The sequence below is a fragment of the Chrysemys picta genome, chromosome 19, assembly GCF_011386835.1.
Source record: "Chrysemys picta bellii isolate R12L10 chromosome 19, ASM1138683v2, whole genome shotgun sequence".
Lineage (NCBI taxonomy): Eukaryota > Metazoa > Chordata > Testudines > Emydidae > Chrysemys > Chrysemys picta.
Window position 1 is genome coordinate 7,413,175 of NC_088809.1, and position 18,591 is coordinate 7,431,765.

At 47.8% G+C, this 18,591-nt stretch overlaps 1 protein-coding gene across 1 annotated transcript in view; it reads left to right on the top strand.

The window, feature by feature from the left end:
* The first annotated feature begins 990 nt into the window (after window positions 1-990).
* AATF (apoptosis antagonizing transcription factor) overlaps window positions 991-18,591 on the top strand; it is an 82,840-nt gene continuing 65,239 nt past the window's right edge. Inside the window, exons 1-4 of the mRNA XM_008178827.4 lie at window positions 991-1,146; window positions 9,167-9,358; window positions 10,715-11,152; window positions 12,540-12,677. Coding sequence (XP_008177049.2) covers window positions 1,062-1,146; window positions 9,167-9,358; window positions 10,715-11,152; window positions 12,540-12,677 — 853 coding nt within the window. The 5' untranslated portion in view covers window positions 991-1,061. The remainder of the gene's footprint in view (window positions 1,147-9,166; window positions 9,359-10,714; window positions 11,153-12,539; window positions 12,678-18,591) is intronic.

Here is an 18,591-nt window from a genome sequence, read left to right on the forward strand (position 1 = left end):
TATTTACATAGGTTTACATACATGCTTAGACAATCATACATTCTTTCACCTCCACCCACACATCCTTCTCCACTGTGTTAATGCTCACACTGATTCCCCCATTATACTTCACGTTAGTTACCCTCACCCCAACACACCCTCACATACCAGGCCCTGCCTCACCCGACTTATCCATACAAAAGTCCCATCCACTCAGCCTCTCCTTATACCCACAACCCCTTTTCACCTACCCTTATATACCCACACATAACCTCCCCACCACACCCTCTTACCCTCCCCTTACACCTCTTTTCCCCTTCACCTTCCCTTATACCTCTGGCCCTCACTCCTCCATCCCCCCTTATATCAACACCTCCTGCTCACCTCTCCTTATAGTGATATCCCCTTCACCTCAGCTAGTACCCACATCCCCTCCCCTCCCAATACTCCCACCCCTCCATCTCCCTTACACCGACCCGTTCACCTCAGCAGATACCCGCCCCCCTCCACGCCCTTACACCCACAGCCCCTTCACCTCACGTGATACCCACACCCTCTTCAACACCCCTATAACCACACCCCCCTCCCCTCATACCAATACCCTTTCTACCCAACCCCTCCATCCCCCTTCTACCCACACCCCCTCCCCTATACCGATACCCCCTTATATTCCCACCATCTTCAATCCCCCATATAACCACACCCCTCCCCTCCCCCCCCCATAAACCCAGACCCCTTATACCCACCCCTTCACCTCACCTTATACTCACACCCCCTCTGTCCCTCCTTATACCCACACCCTCTTCAACCCCCCCTATAACCACCCCCCTCCTACTGATACCCCCGTATATCCACCCCCCATACCCACCCCTTCACCTCCCCGATACCCCCTAGTGCTCACCCCCAGACCTCCTTAAACCCACCATCCTCCCCCCCCAATAACCCCCGCCCGCCCGCCCGCTGACCCTTTGCCTCCCCCCCCCCCCCCCGCGCCGGGCGGAGCCGGGCGGAGCCGGGCAGCGCTCCCCCCCCCCCCCGGAAGCGCGGCCCGCTCCGAGCCCCCGGCGCGGCGCCCAGGGAAGATGGCGGCGCCCTTAGCTCAGCAGCTGGAGCAGCTGCTCAACCCCCTGCCGCGGCCGGCCGACCCCGAGGACGACCCGGAGGAAGGTGAGGGGCGCCGGGGGGACCCCGGGCATGGCGGGGCTGGGGAGAGCGACCGGCGGCGCCGGACTAGGCCGGGCACCCACGTGGGCGCCTCATGGAGAGGAGGCGGCGGCGGCGCACAGAGCCCCCGCATGCCCGGGCAGCGACCGGGGGCAGCCCCCTGATACCCCCCCGGCGCCATGTGCTTCCCCCCGGTACCCCCCCCCGCCATGTGCTCCCCCTGGGCAGCGTCCGGGGGCAGCCCCCCGATACCCCCCCCAGCCCCGTGTGCTCCCCCTAGCGCCATGTGCTCCCCCTGGGCAGCGTCCGGGGGCAGCCCCCTGATACCCCCCCCCAGCCCCGTGTGCTCCCCCTAGCGCCATGTGCTCCCCCTGGGCAGCGTCCGGGGGCAGCCCTATGATATCCCCCCCCCCGGCCCCGTGTGCTCCCCACGGCGCCATGTGCTCCCCCCGGGCAGCGACTGGGGGCAGCCCTATGATATCCCCCCCCGGCCCCGTGTGGTCCCCCGGGCAGCGACTGGGGGCAGCTCTGTGATATCCCCCCCCCCGGCCCCGTGTGCTCCCCCCGGCCCCGTGTGCTCCCCCTGGGCAGCATCCGGGGGCAGCCCCCTGATACCCCCCCCCCCCCCAGCCCCGTGTGCTCCCCCGGGAAGCGACTGGGGGCAGCCCCCTGATACCCCCCCCGGCCCCGTGTGGTCCCCCGGGCAGCGACTGGGGGCAGCTCTGTGATACCCTCCCCCCGGCCCCGTGTGCTCCCCCCGGCGCCATGTGCTCCCCCTGGGCAGCGACTGGGGGCTGCCCCCCGATGCCTCCCCCGGCGCCATATGCTCCCCCGAGGCTGCCCCCCGATAGCTCCACCAGCGCCGTGTGCTCCCCCGGGAAGCGATTGGGGCTGCCCCCTGACACCCCCCCCCCCAGTGCCATGTGCGCTTCCCGGGCAGTGACTGGAGGCTGCCTTCTGATAGCTCCACTAGCCCTGCGTGCTCCCCGATACTCCCCCAGCGCTGGGTGCTTTCCCTGGGCAGCGACTGGGGGCTGCTCCTCCAATGCCTCCCCCAGCGCTGTGTGCTTCCCCTTGGCAATGACTGGGGGCTGCACCCCACCAATATCTCCCCTAGTGCATTCCTCCCTAGGACACTGGGGGCTGCTCTTTTCACCCCCCACCTCCCAAGGTCTTTTCTCCTCCCCGAACACTGAGTGGGGTCTGCTCCCCCTTCCTCAATACCTCTTCTATGTCCTTCCCTTCCTATGGCAGTGACCAGGGGCTAATACCCACTCTCCTTACCCAGCTCCAAAATTGGGGCCTTCTTTCCCTCAACTCTTCTCCCTTCCTTGGGGCAGAGACCGGGGGCTGCTCTCCCCTTGGCACCCACAGTAGAAGCTGAGTTACAAACTGACCGGTCAACCACACGCTGCATTTGGAATTGGAAGGATACGATCAGGCAGAAGCAAAGACCAAAAAGCAGCAAATACAGTACAGTACTGTGTTAAATGTAAACTACAAAAATAAATGGGGGGGGGGGAGAAGCAGCATTTTGCTTCTGCATAGTAAAGTTTCAAAGCTGTATTAAGTCAGTGTTCAGTTGTAAACTTTTGAAAGAACAACCAAAACGTTCAGAGTTACGAACATTTCCGAGTTACGAACAACCTCCATTCCCGAGGCGTTCATCGCTCTGAGGTGCTACTGTACCACCACGTGTGCGCGCTTTCCCGGTTTTCACTGTGGGCATTTGTGTGGCCTTCATAACCACTTGGTAAATATATTTCGATGCTGGTTTACCTTGATCCACAGCTCAGCACCTGTGTGAGGCCTCCCCGTCCTTAGGAGTCTCCCATATAAATCACTGGGGCGCTGGGTGGCAGCGTGGCAGTTGCGGTTCATCATCATCTCATTTTGGTGGAGCTGGATCTATATCTCACTGCTCCTGCTATGCTAGCGATTGTGTTGGGTTATGCCTCTGAAGCATCCCAGCATTATGGACTGTCAGTCTTTACTGCTCAAAATTTACCTCCGTCCCTCCCCTATGAGTTTGCTGTGAACTACTGTATTGTCGTTTTCAGGGCCGGCTCCAGGCACCAGCTTGCCAAGCAGGTGCTTGGGGCGGCCACTCCGGAGAGGGGCGGCAGGTCCAACTATTCGGCGGCAATTCGGCGGACGGTCCCTTGCTCCCGCTTGGCGCGAAGGACCTCCTGCCGAATTGTCGCCGCAGATCGCGATCGCGACTTTTTTTTTTTTTTTGCGCCGCTTGGGGCGGCAAAAACCCTGGAGCCGGCCCTGGTCGTTTTAATTCATATCAGAAATGCATTATCACAAAATTTAGAGATTACTGTTGGGGAAATTAATGACCCAACATTTTAAGCTTCCTGATCCATAATTTTCATGTGTCCCTCAGTTTTTCTCTCTCTCTCTCTGTGTCCCACATTTGGCCAAATTGGCTATACTGGTATGTGATGAATGGATTGCTGTAGTCACTATTCCCTACTAAGCAGGGCCTTGGGACTGTATCTTGGGCTCCTGTTGTTTGCACTGGGTCCAGAAGAGGTGCTGGTTCAGAGCTTAAAAAGGTTACTGGACACCTAGTATCTCACAGATTAAACTGGTCAGCCAAAGGCTGCTACAGATATGAGGGAGGATGTGTACCAGTGAGGGCCTGGGGCAACAGTAAAAAAATCTACTGCCCTCCAACTTACTTGCTGGGGAAAGGGAGGGACTTTGATTTCTGCCATAGTGCTGTGTCCAGATTGTGCCTGGGGGCTCCATCTGTTATCCTTTGGCTAGTCCTGTCTGATGATTTTAAAGGCTCCATATGCTGTCTAAAAGGGCCTGTCTTTCCAGCCTATCCCAGGCCTGCATGTTGTTGGTCCTCTCCTCTGTTCTTATCCGAGCCTCCATTTTTGAATCGTTCCCTCCTGTGAATAGTCCCAGCCTCTGCTTTTGCTGTCACTTTTACCAAGAAGTAGGGCAATTAAATGCTCACAGGGTTCTGAATATCAGCAGCAACACTGACCAGAGGCCTTGTTAATTTCATTTTGCTGATCGTGAAAACATGTGTAGCGATAGATGCCCTGTCCGCACGCTTAGACCTGCTCTACACTTAAAAGTTTTGCGGGCATAGCTGTCAGGAGTCTGAAAAAATGATGCCCCTAACTGACATAATAGCTGTGTCAGTCAACAAAAGCCCTGGTGTAGATGTAGAAAAGTCATTTTGCCAGCCTAGCTTATTTCATTTGGGGAGCTGATCTCGCTTTTGCCAGTATAGCGTACCAGCAAACTCTTTGTAGTGTAGACAAGGGAGGAAGGGTTCTGAATCGATTCTTCACACTTAATTCTCAGTTGGAAGGTTTCCTTTGGAGCTGGACGGGATAGAGATGTAGTTTTTATTTAAAATAAAGCTTAAATTCAACAGCAATTACTGGCAGTTATTATAATTATTATTTATTCTTGTTTATCTGCTTTGTGTCTAGGGGGCTCCAACAAGGATCAGGGTTCCATTGTGCTTATTCTAAAAAAAAGTCCCTGCCAGGAAGAATGTACAGTGTTACACGTAATGTGGATATAAGAAACAAAAGGGGTTGGAGGAAGCAAGGAGGACAAGATAACTGGTAACAATCATGTCTACCATGTTCAGTAGCAGTCAGAGCATACCAGCTTTCCAGGCCGCTATTTATCATACTAGATGTGATTGTTCGTTGTTTTCTCCTGGCCACTGGCAAGTGGATTTTTTTTTTTTAATCAAGCCCTTTGCTAGCTTAATTGCAAATTTTTAGAAATTGGTTTCTCCCTCCATGACATGTAGTGGCAATGTCCTCTTTGTCGTTTTTAGACTGATACCTGCCATTTTTTTACTGCTTTGGACTTCACACATTCATCCCATCACACCAGTGCAGAGTGCCTCCAATGGACAAAATAACTAAATAAATAAAATCATCAAACCAAGGACAGTGAACTCTTCTTCAGGGCTTGTCTGCATTACACAGTTTTATTGTGTTCAGGCTTGATTATGAAGAGTTGAGTGAGCTGTCACAATACTGAGCGGAATTTGCCCTGGTTTACGCTGACTGGGCAGTCATGGTGGTCAGCATTGCGTCAGCTAACTCGACTCTACACAACTGTGTATGAACATAAGATAGACAAGATCTCATTAACCAGACATGGTTTACGTGTTATGTTTTCTTGATAAAGAATTTCTTGGCTTTGAGCCTTTTTGTGTGTGTGACTCTTAGCAGTTCTCAGATGCACATGGGTTGGGAACCAAGGCTGTGACCCATGGAGTCCTACAGAGGAGTCTGCAGTCTAGTCTCTCCTCTCAAGCACCTACCACCCTGGTGCTGGGCATCTTACCCTCTTCTTGTAAGTGCAGGGTGATGACAGAGCTGATCAGCTGCAGGTTTTGTTGCTTATGAACTCAACAAGCAATTTCTGTTTCATCTGTAAAGGAAACTAGGAGTACAAGCAAGTATGATGGCTGTGTATTTATGGCTTAGTGGATAGAGCACGGCCTGAGAGTTGGGAGATTTGCTCACAGGTCATACAGTGAGTGGTAGCATATCATTTACCTCTCATTCCCCTCCCACCCTTCTTCTGTCTTGTCTGTTTAGACTGCAGGCTGTTCAGTCAGGGTGGAGACTCTTGCTATGTTTCTAGCACAACGGGAACCCTCATCTTAGTTGGGGTTTCTAAATGCTACTATAACAGAAATAGTTAATCATCTGGATTCTTAAATGTGACTTAGGAGCCAGATGGCTGCACGTGGTCACTTGATAAGGTGGCCCTCGTTTTTGCAGAAATGTCTGACTTGCTTTATATAGTCAATACATAATGTCTGCTTTAAAGATAGCAACCGGCAAGTTATGTAACCTGTTGTGTTGCATATACTTTGCGCTGGTTGCCATTGTGAGCAATATGTGGGTGAAATTCATTAATTGCAAAGTTACCCCGCACTGTGTCTTGAGGCGTCTGAGGCGCTGTGCACTTGCATGAATTTCTATGTTATGGCCATGTCTACATTAGAGACCTTACAGCGACACAGCTGTACCGCTGTAAGATCTCCTGTGTAGCAGCTCTATGCCAACGGGAAGGAGCTGTCCCGGCAACATAATTAAGCCACCCCCAGCAAGCGGTGATAGCTGTGTTGGCAGGAGAAGCTCTCCTGTTGACATAGCTCTGTGCACACTATTACTTATGCTGTCAAAACTTATGTTGCTCAGGGGGGTGTTTTTTTTCACACCCCTGCGTGGCACAAGTTTTGCCCACTTCAGCAGTAGTATAGACATGACCTAAACGAGAAGCTTGCAGAACTTGCTTTCCTTATGATTTCTGTAGAACAATGACTTTCCAACCAAGCGGGTTATGGGAAGCTCCTGATTTCCCTTTCACCATTTTGCAGTTCAGTGCTTGCTTGAGAATAAGACATTTTATCCTCTGAGAGTTGGGTTTTTTTCTCCCCTTAAGTAAATAGTTTACATAAATGGGGCATTAACATTCTCAAACACACATTAAAAAAAGCACTTAGCGATGTTCAGCCAATCAGGTCACTCAATTGGCTGAACAATCCTAACCCTATAATTTTGCATAGAGGATGTCTTGCGCATGAATGAAAATGAAGAGAAGAGAACCTGTTATAATGATCCACGTTTGCTGGAATAAACCATTTCCCTGTATCTGAAGAACAGGGAAGGGGGAAGAACAGGCATTGTAATAAAGTTGTTTTCTATATTTAGACAATTACAGCATTTAGTTATTTAAGTGTCTTATAAATTTATCAAGAGCCCAGAGGGCAGCCGAGTTACGGGTTGTTGTCTTTTCATTTGCCAGCGCAGAATGAAACCACTCCAGCTTTGCTGAATCTTCTAGCCAGGTGGTCAGACTTCTCAGGAGGACTCTATTATTCAGGGACCCCCCAAAGTGGCACTGAGCAGACATATTCTATGCGGTGCCTCATGTGGTTTGTCTAATATGGGCAAGGAGGTGAATATAGGCTAGTGTTCATGTAACAAAATGAACTTGATAAAATTATTTTGGTGTTGGATAATGAACATATGGAGAGCCTCTTGGAGTCACAGGATACTTTGCTCTAGTTAAAAGTGCTGCACTTCGCTGACCTATAGAACCAAACCTAAATTGCTTGGGAGAAACTGAGATTTTAATTGGAGGCATGTTTGGAGTTAGTCAATTTATAAAACTTTCAGCCATGTTCTTCCCAAGATTTTGATGGTGCTGAAAGGGGGAATAGGGGCTTTAAGTCATAGAAAAGTCTCAGCGATTTCCTTTCTGAAATATAGATGCCTTTGGAACACTCCTTTATTGCTGCTGCATTTTAAGTAAAAGAAACACTTGTTTACTTAACTGATTATAGACAGTGCCCTAGTGATGATGCCCTGCCAGGCAAGAAACCCAAGTCTGAGACTTCCCCTCTTCCTCCTATAGTGGAAGGTGTTTGGTGTTTCCACAATGCTCCTTCCCCACATTGTAGGGGAAGCGGAATGTTATCCTCATTCAGCAGAGAGAGAAGGAGCATGCTCTCCCTAAAACTGAAGATAAGGTCTTGCATGCGGCCGTTTAGCCATACCCAGCTGAGCTTTGAAGCCTCTTTCCCTTACAGTGTTGGGGAAAGTGGATTTATAAGGGGGTATCAGGACTGCTTTCTCTACTGTCACTCGTATGAGTCCAGGCTAGGTTGGTAGTGACTGAAAGTTGTTCCCTGGTGATGGCTGTTGAGTGGTCTAAGTGAAGAGCCCGATTCGTTCTCTCTCTGCTTGCCGATAGGGAAGGAGTCATATCTGATAAACACTGCTTCAATTTCTACTCCTTGTTGATGACTGTAGCGAGCGACGACTCACCGGTGCAGCGCCTCCTGCTGGTCATCCTGGGAATTAGCTCTTTTCCAGCTTCGGAGCACCCTCTGCTGGCCGGTGTCTTGCCTGCCTCAGGCCCCGTGTCCTTCCCAGACCCCAGTGCCCCTTTCCTCGGGGTTCTGCCCCCAGCAGTACCCCCACTCTTTGGGTCTCCCCTCCCAGGAAAACCCCCAACCCTCTACAGCCACCTTGCCTCAGTGGCTACTGCCAGTCGTCCTCTAGCCCCTGCTCATTGGGGCCAACTGCAGTCTGTCCTGGCCACTCATCATTGGCAAGGGGGTTGGACCAGCTGCCTCAACCACCTCCCAGCCCCAGTACCCGCATAGGCCTTTATCAAGGCCTCAGCCTGGGGAGTTGCCAGGCTGGAGCTCCTCTTGCCCTTCCTCAGGACTGCTCTGCTCTAGGTACCCAATTCCCAGGCAGCCACGTCCTTCTCTCTCCACAGCTAGAGAGAGAGTGACCCACCTCCTCCCTGAGCTCTTATAACAGGGCCAGGTGTGGCCTGATTGGGGTGTGGCCCCAGCTTTGGCTGCTTCCCCAATCAGCCTGGCCTTTTTCCACCAGAGCGGGGTAACTGCCCCACTACAATGACCCAAACTGTTGTAAGCAGGTCTGAATATACTGCCCCACTCTTCCCTGTTGGGTGGAATCAGACCTACATTCAGGGCATGTAATTTGTTGGCCTTTAGAAGTTGGCCTCCAGAGGATATGAGTAGATCTGTGTTAATATGCTCTTACCAAAATTGGATGAATCTGACCATTTTTTTTTTTTTTTTTTTTTGAAGCACCTAAAGCTTGGCCTTGGTCCATCAAGAGGTTTACGTCCCTTTTGGTGAACCTAGGAGAAGCCCGTCCAGAAGTGGCGAGAGCCAGATAGGTATTGATGAGTTTTGATTCCAAAAATGAAGCTTGTGGGCTATGTGTGCCTAAGTGACGCCCTGAACAGCTCAGTTATATACAGCTCCTAATATGATTTGTCCTTTAGCTCATGTGTTAGAGGCCAGCGTACGTGGAATGCAAGGTCCCTAGTTCTAGTCCCCTGAATCCAAGGAGGATATAGATATTTACTTTCTGGCAGTCCTAGATCGAATCCCTCTCCTGTCTAGCAAGCCTGAGTTCCGCTCTTAGTTTGAAACCCTGCACTATTAAACTCCCTCTCCTCTTCACAGCCACTGCTGCCAGGGTGATCGACAAGTTTGATGAGGGCGGAACTGAAGATGACATCCTTGCCGTCGGCAATATACGGAAACAAGCCTCCGCCTCCCTCTTAGAAGCTGATAAGAGGTACAGCGGGAGAGCTGTATCTCGCCAGACCTTGCAGGAAGAACGATGGGGAGAGTCTCTGCCTGGAGCAGCATTTGGTGAGAAATTCAGATTCCTTCCCCGCCTTTCCATCCGTCCCCCGCGTTCCCTTCCCCCCCCCCGGGCGACCCTAAATTGCCACAACTACTGGCAGTAAGTGGAATGCTCATACACTGAGCTCTGCACCATGACAGGACTCCCAGCTCAGCGGTTTTTAAGTCTCATTGACTTCATGTGCTTGAAGTTAAGCTTGACTTCTTAAGTGCTGTGCTGAATCGTAGCCTTATTCATTAGCTCCTGGGAAAGGGAAGTCTCCAGGACTATAACTGCTCCCTGCGGATGAAGGAAGGGGAGTGACTAAATCTCAGGTACAAAAAGTTCAGCCAGGTTAAATTACCTGGCAGGGAAAGTGCCGTGAACTCATGTGGAATGGGAGAACTATCTGCCATCTTTAAATTGTCAGCTCTTGGGAATTGTAGCTGCTTAGTGCTTATGTACAATTTCTCATTATAAAGACGTGTACCAAAGCATGAGCACCTTGTTTGCTTAACATTGCTTCATTATTAAATGGGAAAGGCTGTCAGCTAATCAATGGATGTGATAATCGTTGTTGGAGTGACTGTTACTGCAGAAAAGTGTGAACTAAGGTTCAGCTTGCAGACGTATCCTCATAAGCCTAAGGAAGGAGCAAAATTGTGCCTAGAATTATCCCTAGTGGACTAGAGAGCTAAACCAGGCCAGGCCACCAATTGGATGCTGATAATTAAGGGTACGATTCAGTCACGGGTATTTTTAGTAAAAGTCATGGACAGGTCACGGGCAATAACCAAAAAGTCACAGACAGTGACCTGTCCATGACTTTTACTAAAAATACCCCTAACTAAATCTTGCCTGCTGGGATGGGGTATGTGATCCAGCGGACGCTGCTGTTCCTGGGAGTGGGGGGCGGCCTGGGGCCCTGCTGCTGCTCCTGGAGGGCGGGGGGAGGCAGCCTGGGGCCCCGCCGCTGCTGCTCCAGGTGGGAGGTGGCCCATGGCCCTGCCACCCCCGCTGCTGCTCCGGGCTGGGGCCCCACCACTGCTGATGCTCCTCTGGGCAGGAGTGGCCTGTGGCACCGCTGCTGCTCCCAGACCTCTGCTCCTGGGCAGTGCCCAGGACCAGTAGCCTGGGCCGCTGGAGCAGTGGCCGGTGTGGCTGGTCCCAGGACCGCCCCAGCTGATTGGGCGTTCCTGGGGTCAGCCGCATCAGCCGCTACAGCTGCGGAGGTCACAGAGGTCCTGGAAAGTCACGGAATCCGTGACTTCCGTGACCTCCGTGAAAGATTCGCAGCCTTACTGATAATGGATATTGCAGAATTGCAGCCATAATTTGTGATGAAATAACTTTGTTTAAATATCTCCTTTTCTAATTATCAGATGAAGAAACATCATCTGAGAGAGACCTAGACAGTGGAGATCTGGAGGAAGAATTGGATGAGGACATTCTAGATGCTACAGCTGATCAGGACGATGAGCACAGCAGCTCTCAGGATGACCAGGAGGGTGACTTGGGAAGTGACCAAGAGGAGGGGAGAGAAACATCTGCCCAGCTCCAAACACCAAAGTTCAGTTTCCAGAACATCCGTGACTTTGAGAAATTTACGGAAGGGATGGATGATGTGGGGAGCAGTGAAGAGGAGGATGAGGAAGAGGAGGATGAAGAAGAAGGGAGCAATGAAGAAGAATCAGGGGATGCAAGTGAGGAGGACGTGGCAGATGCCAAAGAGAGCGAGGATGACGGGGGGGTGGTGACCTTCTCTAAAGAAAAAGTGTCTGAAGAAGTAGAAAAAGGAAAAGCTGTGAAAAACCAAATAGGTTTGTACATGGAATTTGCTTTGTATTTTGATGAGCCTTATGCCATGCTAGAGAAATGAACTGTGCTAAGAACTCTTGTAACTCATTTGCATGTTACAGCACACACTGGAGTAGTTTTAGGAGTTTACAGCAAGTGTTCTACCAGCTCTGCTCCATAGACTGTGGCCTCGACTGTGCTGCCGAATTAAACTAATACTTTGTCAGCAGTCGGTTTAGCTGAACCAGTGTTGAGCATTGTTATGGTACCATTGTAAACAAGGACTTATTGCACTGTATGTGCTGCTCAGGGACTCAGACACTAGTCTGTGTGTTGGTGTGCTTTAGTACAGGGGTTCTCCACCTTTTTCTTTCTGAGGCCCCCCCAACACTCTATAAAAAGTCCATGACCCGTCTGTGCCACAAAAGCTGTTTTTCTGCATATATAAGCCAGGGCCAGCGTTAGGGGGTAGCAAACCGGGCAATTGCCCGGGGCCCCACACCACAGGGGGCCCCGCGAAACTAAGTTGCTCAGGCTTCAGCCCCAGGCTTTGGCTTTCTGCCCTGGGCCCCCACAAATCTAATGCTGGCCCTGCTTGGCGAACCCCTGAAACCTGCTTGTGGCCCCTGAGAACCACGGCTTTAGTAATCCATCCCAGTGTGTTGGCTGGAGAGGAGGTGCCCGTTTTCTATATCCTTGTGAGCTCCATCCTCCGGAGTGAAAGATTTTGGGTTTAATGGGGATATAATGATGGATTACAATGGAAACTAAACATTCTCCTCACTTCCTTTATAATGAGTTTTTTCTAAAGTTGATGTACGTGATGATTAAATATTTTCTCTCGGTGGTCCTTCATTAGCCTGTATGACTGGTTGTCTCTGCTAACCCAGAAGCTTCTAGGTTGGTGATGACAACCCATCAGTGCAGGTGTTAACCATGACATGCTGATTGTCTGCTCCCACCTTGTGGGGATTCTGTAGTTAATCCCCTGCCCCCATCACTGGTTCCGTCTTCCCTGCAGTCCAGATTTTGCGCTGCAGGGCATGATATACTGTGTGGGAGCTGCGTTGGTGCTGCGTGCCGTTCCTTGCTGTTCAGCATTTGTCATGTCAGATGATGGAGCTGTGTGCACCTTGGCTTTGGCAGGTCTACAATTTGAATTTCTCTGGTGAATTTTAACAGAAGCCTTGAGAAGCTTTTAGGCAGCTACTATCTAGTTGTCCCATTAAATAATGAGTCTCCATTTGCAAAGTGTTGTTGCAATAGGAAAGTGCTGCTGGGGAAGGAGAGCAAAGAGAAGTGGCTGATGCTTTCTGATTCAGAGTCTTTGGGAGGCAGGGTCACAGGAAAGTGGGTGAATAAATGCTTTGGAATATGTAATCCATGTTTTGTTTCCTCTGTGTTTTAAAGCACTGTGGGACCAGCTGTTAGAAGGGAGAATCAAACTGCAGAAAGCGCTCCTAACGGCCAACCAGCTTCCACAGCCAGATACATTCCCGGCGTTTAAAAAGGAAGGTGGGCGAGAGTTTGCCAGCGCACTCAAGAACAGTAAGTAGTTTTAAGTCTGCCTGCTTTGGTGTCAGAGATACAGACTCTGCTGGCAGGGAGACCCAGGTTCTGTACTCAGTTGTGGGCTGGGAGTGGCCATGGAGCCAATGTCTTCAGCCTCGGAGACAGGGATTTGTGCCTTGTGATAGCAACCCTTGCGGTTAATTAGGGATCAGGTTTGATAGGCTCCAGTGACGGTCCCATCCAAGTGTACTTTGGCTGAATGGCAAGGCACTGATGTGTGAGGGGCAGGACCTTGGAGATGCAGACACCTGGCGTGTAAATCATATATTTTATTATTCTCTGTTTGTGTGGTGGTAGCCCCTAGGAGCCTTGCTTACGGACCAGGACCCCATTGTGCTTGGTGCTGCACAAGCACAGAACAAAGGCAGTCCCTGCCCCAAAGAGCTCCCAGTCTAAGTAAATCTGTGCCCTCATCCATACGTATTGGGCCACGTTCGGCTCTGGTGGTGGCTACTTGTCTTATCTTAGCACCGCGATGCCTCAGCTGAGCTTGTGACCACACTGACTTCAGGGGCATTCCCACCAGAGTTCAAGGTGGTCCTTCAGGCTGAATGAATTTCTTTTTCTTTTTGGTTGAACATTAGAAGGGATTGGTTATCGGTTCAGAGTATTGCCAGTCTGCTGCGTTCTATGTGATCCGTCCTCAGCATAGGATACCTTCTGAAAATGGGTTGATTCCTCTTTCTGTTTTGAGTCCCTAGGCAGCATTGCAGCGTGTGACACAAACTCCATGCTGAGAGGCAGAGGGTCACCAAACCATGAGACTCTCTATACCCTGGTGTAATGCTCCCCACGGGATAAGATCTCAAAGAGAAAGTCTGGGTTGCCAGGTGCTTGCTGTCTAACTGGACAGTAAGTATCCATTCAGTTAGGAGACTGATTAATCTATTTAACAAACAAAAAAACCCCACAACAACACAACAGTAATACTATTAATGATATCGGTCAGGTAAGGCCTACAGTGGGTTCTCTAAGAGATGGCAAATATAATGCGCAAAATGCACCTGGTAAACACTATGCACTCAGAACTCATTTCCATTGACTTCCGTGGGCTTTGGATTAGGCTGATGTTACCTAATAGGAAATGAAATCAAAGATCATCAAACCTGTTCAACTGTTTAATACAAGAGAGGAAAGTGGGTTTCTGCAGGAGTATTTTTATGTCCTAGTGATCAAAAATGTTTGCAAAAATAATGAACTGCATACACAGTAGGATATTCTTCTGCAACTTTAAATGGGGAAGATGTGTGCACCAAGTCATTCAAAAACTCACTGAGAAGGTTGTTTCTTTAGCTCAAAATTCTTTCTTCCCATCACCCTGATTCTGGATGTTTTCCAGCGTCTTGACCCTTACAGTCCATCAAAGATCAAGCAATACCTTTATATCTCCAGTTCTGCAGACCCAAGCCAGCCCTTTGGTATTGGTCCTTTGTCCAGTCTAATCTTGAAAGGTGCCTATTTTCGTGTTCAGTTTAATGTGTGGCTGTAATGATGTCAGAACCCTGTAAGGTTTTGGCTTAAAGTGGCAGAATCCTTGTAAGACTGGTTCATGAGCTTTTGGCACCATCAAATCTAACCTAAATCCTGATCCCGAGTCAGCCTTTGACTGAACCTAATAGCCCATCTTAAACCTAATCCGGATCTGAACACATGAACTCCTCATCACATCGCTACTCGTAGCAGGTGAGGCACTTTATATTTCCAAGTTAGCTCTGCTGCTTTAAATGAAGTGATTAAAGTGGGGGGGGGGGGGGGGAGGCAAACTCCCAATAATACTAAGCTGACCTTTTAGTGAAATGCATGTTATTAATGTATTTAATGAGATGCATTACAAACTGCAGCAAGCACCATGTTTCATTACAGGTCTAAAATGCAATATCATTAAAGACCTTTAACAGAAACAAAGGTTGACATTTTGATATTTCCCATAAGCAAAATACATCCAAGCACATGGAATATAATATAGTATAAATATAGTATAGGGGAGATGTTAATTTTTTAGTTGTCTGGGAATGTTAAAAGAAAATCCACTGTTTTAATAACTGCTTTGTGATTTCTCCCTCCTCTCTCCCCCCTTTTTCATAATCTGGCTAGGAGGGGTCGTGGTACTATAGATTTACATTCCTGATGTCTTGCATTCACTTTTGTGCCGTATTTAATGTGTGAAAACACCAAGAAAAGAGAGGACTTGGGTGCTGCCAGGGAATATAGCTGGGACTAACCGGATGATATTAGCAAAGGGAAAATGTAGATTGAATCTCAAGAAATGCTTTGTAACAAGGGCACTGTTGGGGGAAAAAAATTAATAAGATTCAAAGAGGGATTGGGCACCAATATGGTGGAGGAGGTAATACTAACAAATTGTGGAAGTGATAGAAAATCTTACGCCTCATGGCTAAAGACAATCTCTAACTACTAGAATGAGACCCCGATCTGGCTACTGCGGGGTTTTGTGCACCTTCCTCTGAAGCACCTACTGCTGGCTGCTGTTGGGGACAGGACTGAAATAGATGGACCACAGATCTGATCCAGTCCGGCAGTTCCTAGCTTTATTAGATTGTGGAATAATCTTTTATGGGAAGTACTAGAAACTCCGTCACATGGGCCTCTGAAAGATAGCCTGAGAATGTATTGTGGGGAACAATTCTGCACTGATTCTAAGGTGGTGGGCTAGATAATCTTGTGGATCTAGGTCTATGAGTCTATCAAATAGGTAAAACCTGGTGCATTGTCAAAGGATCCAGAATTTGGTATTTTTGCTCGTTAAAGCATCTGCGGCCAAGGTCATGTCATGTTTATCCGTTAATCTCTTCAGGGCAGGGGACTTGATCTATGTTAGTAAAGCACTGTATGAATTTATGGTGCCATGTAATTGATTTTTAACAATATTGAGTTCAAGAACTTTCTCCTTTAAATCATCTCTTGTTTAGTGTTTTCTAATATTGTTCTTTTAAAGGAGAAAGTTTAAAATTCATTTTTCTTAATGTAATTTGCAACTAACGTAGGATATTTTACAATGCAAACATTCCATTTTTTTAAATGAGGTGCACAGTGTTGGCCTGTGTCTTGCTGATGTTGTCACGACTGTGCAAAGGTGCTTTTGCCAAGTTTTGATTTAGGAATTGTAGAACATGGGGTAAACTCGCTTTGTATGTGGCCTACAACTTCGAACTGGCTACAGCGGCAAAGTTGGTACTAAATAATATTAGTGGCTTTTCATCTTGGTTGTTTTCTAAGCAGTTGACGCATGTAGCTCACTGACACACAGGCTGTATGCAGCGATCGCTCTTGTAATGTCAGTTTAATATCTGATATGTCCCTTGTCATCAGCCTATATCCTGCCCTTTTATGGGGATGGAGCCTGTGGTGCAATGGTCTTTTTCATCTCGAACTACACCTCTACCCCGATATTACGCTGTCTTCGGGAGCCAAAAAATCTTACCGCGTTATAGGCGAAACCGTGTTATATCGAACTTGCTTTGATCTGCTGAAGTGCGCAGCCCCGCCCTCCTGGAGCGCTGGTTTACTGCGTTATATCCAAATTCGTGTTATATCGGGTTGCGTTATATCGGGGTAGAGGTGTACTACAGTATAATCCCTGTGGACTAGCATGGTTTGAGAAGTTACTTAATTATTATGTCTTTTGTGAGGTTGGTCCAATGTGTCATACTTCTAAAACGTCAGCGATCTTGTGCTTCAAATTCTTGTTCACTAGAAGGGTTTGGCTTTTGAAGCTCTGGAGAGTGAAAGCCAATGGCTTTGCAGTTATCAGGCCATCTAAGCCCACGTTAGCTGTAATATCCATACACAACATATATATATTTTTTTGTTTGCAAGATGGCTTTTGACTTGTGATTGTTGCGACAAGGTTCTCCAGTAAGAATTGTGGCTTCTGCTTTAATGATTGGGTGAGCCTTTGAATCCTGAAGGATTTCACAAAAAGATGTGAAGATCTGTTCTGTTAAACAGTAAAGAGCCATCTCCCCATCATTTTGCTGTGTTGGGCATTGTGAGAATGAATCAGAGCTCTCATTCTGTACATCTGATTCGCGACTCGTCAATAAAGCCAGAGCTTCATCGTGTGGGCAACCTCTGAACTGTATTACATTCTTGCTTATGGAGCTTTTGTGCTTGTGGTAATTTGGATGTGACCTTTCAAGCCGGTAGACAACACCTGGTGAAATTCAAAAGGCATTGCCCACTGTAATTATAAAAAACTGCCTCTTGAGTTGATGCAGAATGGGCTTAATTTCATTTATGACGGCCAGCTTATTTTAGTATAAATCAGGGTCTAATAAAAGTCCCAATTACGAGCTAATCAAGGGGTTTAATGTTGGAATAGAAGCAAAAATGGCTTCTATGTGAATAAGCCTTTTAGTCTCTTTTTAAATTGGTCTAGTGGGCTGGGTATTAGGCTGGGGAGTTCTGAATTCTCACCCCCACTCTTCCACTAATTCATGATGTAGCCTTGGGTAGGTCACTTAACCTCTCCCTGTTTTCCCAACCAGAAGAATCTATACGGATTCTTACATAAGGGTGTTTTGAGAATTAAAGTAGTTAATGGCCATTTGAAGGTGGGAAAGAGCTTTGTAAATACTAAGTATTAATATTATTGCATTCTGTCATCCTGCGGGACACGCCAGTCTTAAGAGACAAGATTTTGGATGCAGAAAATGGTAACAAAACAACACTGTTTTGGATTGGATTATGTTCTGTTTGGGGATGGATGAGCCACACACACGCTTCTCTCCAAATTAGTGAAACAAATCCATTGTTACATTATTTTTTTTTAAAGTCAGATATGTGTGGCCTTTTTTGTAAAAGGAAAAGTAAATGGTTTGGTGCTTCAAGTAGCTTGAAGCGATTGGGTACAACAATATCAAACTTAATTTAATATCCTACCCAATTGGACACTTGGCGGAGCTTTCTTCCCCCAACGGCACAACGAGCCATTGAAAGTGAATGGGCGTTGAGTGTCTAACTTTGGTTTTTTGGTGCCTGTAGAAAAATCTGTCCCTTAATATTTTAATTAATCTTTTATGTGATAGCTTTTCCTGAGTGTATCCATTGCTTGTAGTATTCCATGCCTCCTTTCTGCCCAGAGAAAGAATGAACATTTTGGATGGATAAATTATCTTTCTACATTCGCCAGTATGACATGTCCCTCTCGAGACAACTTTCTCTCCATTATGGCTGAATGTGATGGTACAATTTTATTAGGGATTTGGGGTAATAGTATTAAAGCGCCTATGGTAAAGTTTCAACTGTAAGATTTGTGGTGTTCAAGCCAAATCCGAGGCAAAAATAACAGCGTTATGTGCAGCTTTCAAATTAGGACTGAAAGTGAAGAGGTTTTTAAACACTTTTTTTTTTTTTTGGTAAGCAATCTAACGGGGCTTGGACATTCTCAGATGCCTGAGATCTCAGGTTCTGGTGGATGATTTACTGCAAAATTGCTTATAAATTGAAGTAGAAAATGTTTTGCAGACCTGGCAGCTTTCAAGCTTCACACCCATTTGTCACCCAGCATTTCCCTTTGTGTATAGAACAAGAATTAATTAGGCTGCACTGCAGGAAAAGTTTATGGCCATAATTTATATAGGATGAATTTCTGTTTAAAGAGACAGCCTTGCTTTGTTTGCACTGTCTTACTTTTTATTTCATTTTTTAAAAAATCCTTAATTATGCTCCAGGTTTTGTCCCTTCTTTTTTACATATAAATTGCGGACAAGATGGTAATGGAGCTCATGTTTATTCCTGCTTCACTTCCATGGAGAACATCTTAGTGGTCTTTTAATGCTACCACAATTACGGTGGTTGCTCTGTGAATATAGTGCAAATGCTTAATGTTTAATGCTCTCTACACAGAAACTCCCACAGCTAAAATTTC